This window comes from Monopterus albus, unplaced genomic scaffold (assembly GCF_001952655.1).
Source record: "Monopterus albus unplaced genomic scaffold, M_albus_1.0 scaffold479.1, whole genome shotgun sequence".
Classification (NCBI taxonomy): Eukaryota; Metazoa; Chordata; class Actinopteri; order Synbranchiformes; family Synbranchidae; genus Monopterus; species Monopterus albus.
In genome coordinates, this window is record NW_018128359.1 from 191,576 (window position 1) to 197,999 (window position 6,424).

Consider the following 6,424-nt stretch of genomic DNA (forward strand, 5'->3'; position numbering starts at 1 on the left):
ATGAAAAAATAATCATCCAAGCCCTGAAAACAACTGAGGTCGGCTTTTAGGAAAATGTTAAAAGTACAAATATCATACATTTATGACTTTGAATAAACAGCCTCTCATTCATTCACATCTGTATATTATGCTTTGCACTACCTACCATTATGAACTGATAACTGTTGGTAACATTCCTGACTAACAAAGATTACACACAAATTCAATTTATAAATGTTGTTTATAAGGTTTGTGACTGTGCTGCATTATTTTACTGACATACAACAAAACATTCAGCATGAAATATTACAGTTAATCAATATGTAACACTGAAAACCGCTGTTGCTAGTAGTTTTACTGCTGCTACCACTACTGTACTACGTCTACAGCCAGTCAAGAGTTGAAGTGTCGCACACCTGAGGCAGCAGACTGGAGAGCAGGGAGCTGTGGAAACTGACCAGCGCTCCACTCAGCCTGCAGCGAGATAAACCACAACACTCAATGCAAATGTCATCGCTGATGCCTTCTTCGCTCGGTCTGAGAGAAACTAGTTACACAGTCGGTTGGTGGGTGTTTTATCTGCTCGGTGGTTGATGTAGTTTATGGAGCCATGACTGTGTTCACACAGTTTGTTAGTTGTAGACTGACTGATGACAGAGGATTTGGTTTTAATTTACATATATTTGTAGAGATTTGTTTACAGTTTGTGTAAATACCTTTTCACGGTATCTCATGTCATCCACTGAGCCAGTTAACAGTTTACCAAGATCAAAATATTATTAGAATATGAACATAACAAATACAAATTAAACTAAACTATATTTATTTATGCATTGTTAGTTAGCCAATTATTCTGTTTTAAATGTATAGTTGTTGCAGACGTGCAGATCCTCCAACATCCTCCAGGGGGTGCTACAGCAGTAATTTTGCCAGTAGCTGTCAAGACGATTTGCTTTAGACCACAGTGTCAGTAGGTCCCTGGGTTCTGCAGGACCAACATGATTCGCAACGATCTGTTACCTTCCCAACATGTCCGACAGGATGTCCAGAGCCTCTAACTGCACTGACACATCTTCCTGTTTCCCCATGGCCGTGATCAGCTGGGCAGTAATCTTCCTACACACACCGGCTGTCAGAGTCAAACCTGGCAACCCACATGAACACAAAGTCCCAGAGGGAAATCACAAAGCAACGCCACTGACAACATTAACCCTTTACCAGACACCACCAAGAATGTTCTCCGACCCTCACGATTACAGTACAATTACAGTAATCCTGGTGTTTTTCCAAGCCAACTCTTTAAAAAAACACTCTTAGGATTTGTTGTATTGTCCCTTTAACCCCAGGGAGAATGTCAGAGCTGGGGCTCTGAATAAAGAGACAATGGGAAAGAAGCACTGTATCAAATGTAGCTGGTAAATAATTACCAAAATTAGGTAAATACAGTACACAGTAGGTGGGAACATTTAAATAAATACCAAATAAACACTCAACACTAAATAGAAATACAGTTGATATTGTAAAATTCATTCAGTGTACCCACTGCTGCACCCTCCCACCACGATCATCACTATACTAACATGTTACTGTTTGTTTTTCTGTGACAATAAACAAAACATCCCGCTCATCAAAAACCTTTCGGTGCACAGTGATGTGAAAAGTCTAGTTGAGACGTTTGAACTCACACTCCTGAACACAGGAGAGACAGCCTCACCTGCTGAAGACCGCGGCAGCTCTGCGATCACGGTCTTCAGCCCCATGCTGGAAATGTCCCTCAGCTGCTCCCTCTCTGACATCATGTTCGAACACAGCACGTCCACCATCATCTCCACCTGCGGCTCCTTCACCTTGGTCACCAGAGGGGCCAGGCTGAAAACCAGAAATGTTTTTCAATTTCTTATAAAATGTGTAGAGGGGATCCCTAATACACCGCCCTGGGGTGCAGCCCATGATTCCAGCATCTACCACGGTGACCAGAAACTACTGAAATGTCAGTCAGTGACTATGAATAAACTGAACAATGGGATTCAGCTTGTCCCAGTGTGGTGGAAAAACACAGGACCAGCTTCCATTTGCAGACTCTACCCTGTGTGAGTGTGGCTTTGTGTTTTTACCATTTCACAGCCAGGTTCTGCACCTCTCCGTTCTTGTCCTCCAGCAGTTTGAGCAGCATGGTCACCACTTTCCTCTCACTGTCCTCGTCCAGTTTAATGCTGTCTTTCTGCAGCTCCAGCATCAGGTCATTGGTGGCCATGAACCTGGACACACACATAAAACACACAGAGACGGAGACACAGAAAGGATCAGAGTAGGGTGATGTAGGAGTAAACAGAAAGAGACAAGAGGCAAAGAAAGACCAAGCACCAACTTAATAAATCAACAAGTCATTAAAATGTCTGGTTTTATGTTGTTATGACAACCTGACACCAGACCACAGACACAGCTGGTGTTAAATGTGAACAGAAAAGAAATTAACTGGATCTGAATATGTTATTTTTGACTCCCAGACTCTCACCACACACAGCTGCTGGAGTTATTAGTTGATTATTGATCTGCAGATAATTAAGTGCCAACTCTTTTAAAGCCATTAGTGTAATCATTTTTAAGATCCCATGTTCCCAGCTTCGCTTTTCAGTCACACATGACAGGAAACTGAATATGTTTGAGGTTTGTCGAGTACTTTTACTTTTGGTACTTCGAGTATATTTTGAATGTAGGACTTTTACTTGAAACTGAGTATTCACACATTGTGGTATTCTACTTTTACTTAAGTAAAGGAGCGGGAACCTCTTCCACCACTGGAAACGCTCAGCTAAGTTACAGTGAATGTACTAAGTTACTTTCCACCACTGTAGGAAAGTACAACAGCCACGTTTCGCTGTTTTCGGGGATTTTAAACGATTAAACCAACAACTAAACGGCACCTTAATCAATAGCCTAATTAAAATAATTACTGGTTGCAGCTTTAGTTAACAGTAAACTTTCAAATAAATCTAAAATCATATTAATTACAACCTGTAAACAGAGAATAAATGCGTGGTGTGCAGATAAACACCACAGACATTATAAAGTGTAACACTGTGGCTCCGTCTCACCTAAAGTCTTTGTCGGTGGACGTCATTTTCTCCAACAGGTTGGAGATGTGGTAGGACACAATCGACATGTCGGTGCTCTGACAGCTGTCACCGGTGATCCGGACGTCAGTTTACGGTTCAATCAGAAAACTGAGCCAACAGATTGACCCCGACAACGTGACGAGGCTGGGGGTACGGAACCTGATACTTGGTGGGTTCAGATAAAAATAGACATGAGGGTAGAAGGTGTCCGGTCTCGGGCGCCGCCGTGTGGCCACATGGGGTTATTGTTATTGATATTGGGGGTAAAACGTCAAATGTTGGATTGAATAATGACCGTCTGTCCTACAGAAACATGTATTAACCGTATTTCTCTTAACTTGGAAGTTATCTTAATTACTTTAATTTGGCTATTTGTTGATAACACCTACAACATTTATTTTATTTTTATTTGCTTTTACCTTCCGAATACGAAGTAAACATTTGTATGTGGAACATTTGTTGGCAGGTTCTTGTTTCCACCGGCAGATACAATCTCGGACTCTACAGGAAGCGGCTTCTGCTCTTGTTGCCACGTCGGAACTGTTGGTGAAGCTAGTTAATTCATTTTTAAGAAAACCAGGAGTAATTTTCAGGAGGGTCCCTGGTAAAGCTGCGTCATGGTACGTCTGAGAACTTTGAACTGAAGTTGTCGGCGAAGTCCTTTGTTAACGGTTGTGCTACTTAGCGTTTAGCATTAGTTGCTGATATAACCAAGTAGCTAGCAGTTGGTTGGCAGAGTTGCTAATTTGGCAGAGAGCTAATCCATAAAGTTTTGCCGTTATTTCTGTGTCATTTTAATTCTGATGTATCTGTTTGTGGATTTCAGGTTTCCGTCATCAACACGGTGGACACTTCCCATGAGGACATGATTGTAGGTTGTCCACTTTGTGTAACATTAGCTGGTAATAGAAGCTAATGTTAGCATGCGCTGAATATACCGATTTTTGGATAGAATTACTGCATCTATTAAAATACTATCCTGGTGTCTTGTTGTGTGTGTTGCAGCACGATGCCCAGATGGACTACTACGGGACTCGACTCGCCACCTGTTCCTCCGATCGCACCGTAAAGATCTTTGATGTCAGAAACGGAGGGCAGATCCTGGTCGCAGACCTCAGGGGGTGAGAAACCATAACTACACCTGGAGCATCAGTCACTTCATTTAGATGAATTAATTAACATTATACACAATGCACAAGGTGTCTACAGCCACTCAGTGAGTAGTGGGATGTTTGTCTACTGTAAATGAATTAAACATTGGTAATTCCTCTACATTTAATCAAATTTCCTGAGCTCTCTAAGCTGGGCTGTGACTTCCATGTTTGTATCATGTCAGTAATTTTCACAGAGCATTTTAACTAAATGTGGGTCTCTGTGTTTGTGCAGCCACGAGGGTCCCGTGTGGCAGATAGCGTGGGCTCACCCAATGTTCGGAAACATCCTGGCTTCGTGTTCCTACGACCGTAAAGTCATCATCTGGAAGGAGGAGAACGGAGCCTGGGACAAGATGTATGAATACACCGGACACGAGTCATCAGGTCAGTCGCTCATGTGTGTTAAACCCAGGTACATTTTTTAATTAGATTATGACATTTATTGTTGAAACTATTTACTAATTTAAGTAAAGAAGACACAGTCAGTTGAGCTGTAATTTCGGTCCACTTTGACTTTATCAGATCTACAACAAAGCCAAGTTGGTCTCGAGAGCAACTGCTTATGTCTTTTCTTTTTTTTTTTTTACTCAAGCATCAGATACACATTTTTTTGGTCCGCTTCAGATTTTCCCTGGTTGCCTTGGTTACTGGGCAACATTCTGCAGCCTCTCATTCTACCTAACACATCCTGTTTTTCTTGCTCTTGCCAAACTGGCTATTCCAAGGGGAATGCTTTCCAGATAATGGTGTTCTCCAGGCATCCTGTGACACACCCATGCTTCCTGCATCAGCACTGGGAGATTGAGCATACATCCTGTGTATTGCAACTTTTAATAACCTTCTCAAATTTTCCCACACATATCATTTTTCACTTAGACCTGTTCTCAACAGTTACTTTATTTGGACCCTTGACACATTTGAAATACAGTCGATACAAAGTCACGCTAACATAAATACCATTATAATAAATCCCACTTCTCCTTCCAGTACCTTACATGCATAGTAAGACTCAATTATTTAGTCAAGCTACACCTCAAACTCCCACAGCCTCCAGCAAGCAGAGTACAATGTATTATTTATTAAAATATGATGAAGTCAGTTTTGCAGTGTCTGGTTACTGAGTGGTTTGGAGTCTGTAAATCTACTCTGCTGTGTTCACAGTGAACTCTGTGTGCTGGGGTCCCTACGAGTTTGGTCTGATCCTGGCCTGTGGAAGCTCCGATGGCGCCATTTCACTTCTCACATTCACTGGGGATCAACAGTGGGACGTCAAGAAGATCAGCAACGCCCACACTGTGAGTTTGACACACAGTTTTGAGTAATGTGATACAGTAATGTTTATTTCCTTCATTGTGTAAGATGAAATGCCTCCTTGAATGTTTGAAGTCCACTCTGTTTATCAGTCCTGTTCTTTACTGGGTCTACACTCGGTTGAATTCCATCGCAGAGAGCTATGCTGCTCTTTTCAGATTTGTCTTTATTAATTCAGGTGTGATTGTCCTGCAGATTGGCTGTAACGCGGTGAGCTGGGCTCCTGCAGTCGTTCCAGGTAGCCTGATCGATCAGCCGTCAGGACAGAAGCCAAACTACGTCAAACGCTTCGTCTCCGGGGGCTGTGACAACCTGGTCAAACTCTGGAAGTGAGCTGCTGTTTCAAAGACTTTCTGACATATGAAGTTTTCTGTGTAATGTTTAGTGACTACATCACTTTATTGTTGGGGATTACGGCAGCATTTTTCCATCATGATCTGAACTCGGTGTGTTCACACTGCACTGTGTCGGCAGTGGAAGAAGGAACATTTCAGCTTCTATGCCGACCTCATGTTTGTGTAAAGGGGAACGGGTCGTGACGTTTTGATGACGTGTGTTTTTTCTGCGATTCACCGCCGGAGTTTCTCCTCTGTCCTCCATGAGAACATATGCTTTGTATTTATGATGTGTGTTAATGTCCTGTTGAACGTTATACCTCTGCCTACACAGGGCTGTGCACGCTGCAGCTGTAGAGAGATGATATAATGCATCTTCAAGTCAGCATCATTTTTGTGTGACCCCTGAAAATACAACATGCTTCCCAGCCCTATTCCCACATTAGCATAGCATAACTGACACAGGGAATGTAGGATCTTTTCTTGTAAGGAACACACCTAAAAATGAAATTAAAAAAGTTTAGGGAAA

The 6,424-nt window shown here is 42.2% G+C and overlaps 2 protein-coding genes across 3 annotated transcripts in view; one reads left to right on the forward strand and one right to left on the reverse strand.

Annotated features, from left to right (window-relative positions):
- The window catches only part of LOC109952613 (cullin-associated NEDD8-dissociated protein 1-like), a 13,002-nt gene extending 9,839 nt beyond the window's left edge, over positions 1-3,163 (reverse strand). Inside the window, exons 1-5 of the mRNA XM_020587780.1 lie at positions 3,075-3,163; positions 2,094-2,237; positions 1,694-1,848; positions 1,000-1,123; positions 396-453 (exon numbers count right to left, since the gene is read on the reverse strand). Of these exons, the coding sequence (XP_020443436.1) occupies positions 396-453; positions 1,000-1,123; positions 1,694-1,848; positions 2,094-2,237; positions 3,075-3,142 (549 nt within the window). The 5' untranslated portion in view covers positions 3,143-3,163. The remainder of the gene's footprint in view (positions 1-395; positions 454-999; positions 1,124-1,693; positions 1,849-2,093; positions 2,238-3,074) is intronic.
- sec13 (SEC13 homolog, nuclear pore and COPII coat complex component) overlaps positions 3,158-6,424 on the forward strand; it is a 7,085-nt gene continuing 3,818 nt past the window's right edge. The window contains exons 1-7 of one of the 2 annotated variants that reach the window (XM_020587797.1): positions 3,158-3,245; positions 3,562-3,715; positions 3,922-3,966; positions 4,101-4,216; positions 4,482-4,633; positions 5,411-5,544; positions 5,756-5,889. In XM_020587797.1, the coding sequence (XP_020443453.1) occupies positions 3,713-3,715; positions 3,922-3,966; positions 4,101-4,216; positions 4,482-4,633; positions 5,411-5,544; positions 5,756-5,889 (584 nt within the window). In that variant the 5' untranslated portion in view covers positions 3,158-3,245; positions 3,562-3,712. Of the gene's footprint in view, positions 3,265-3,561; positions 3,716-3,921; positions 3,967-4,100; positions 4,217-4,481; positions 4,634-5,410; positions 5,545-5,755; positions 5,890-6,424 lie in introns of both variants that reach the window. The other variant, XM_020587796.1, reaches the window with a different exon arrangement.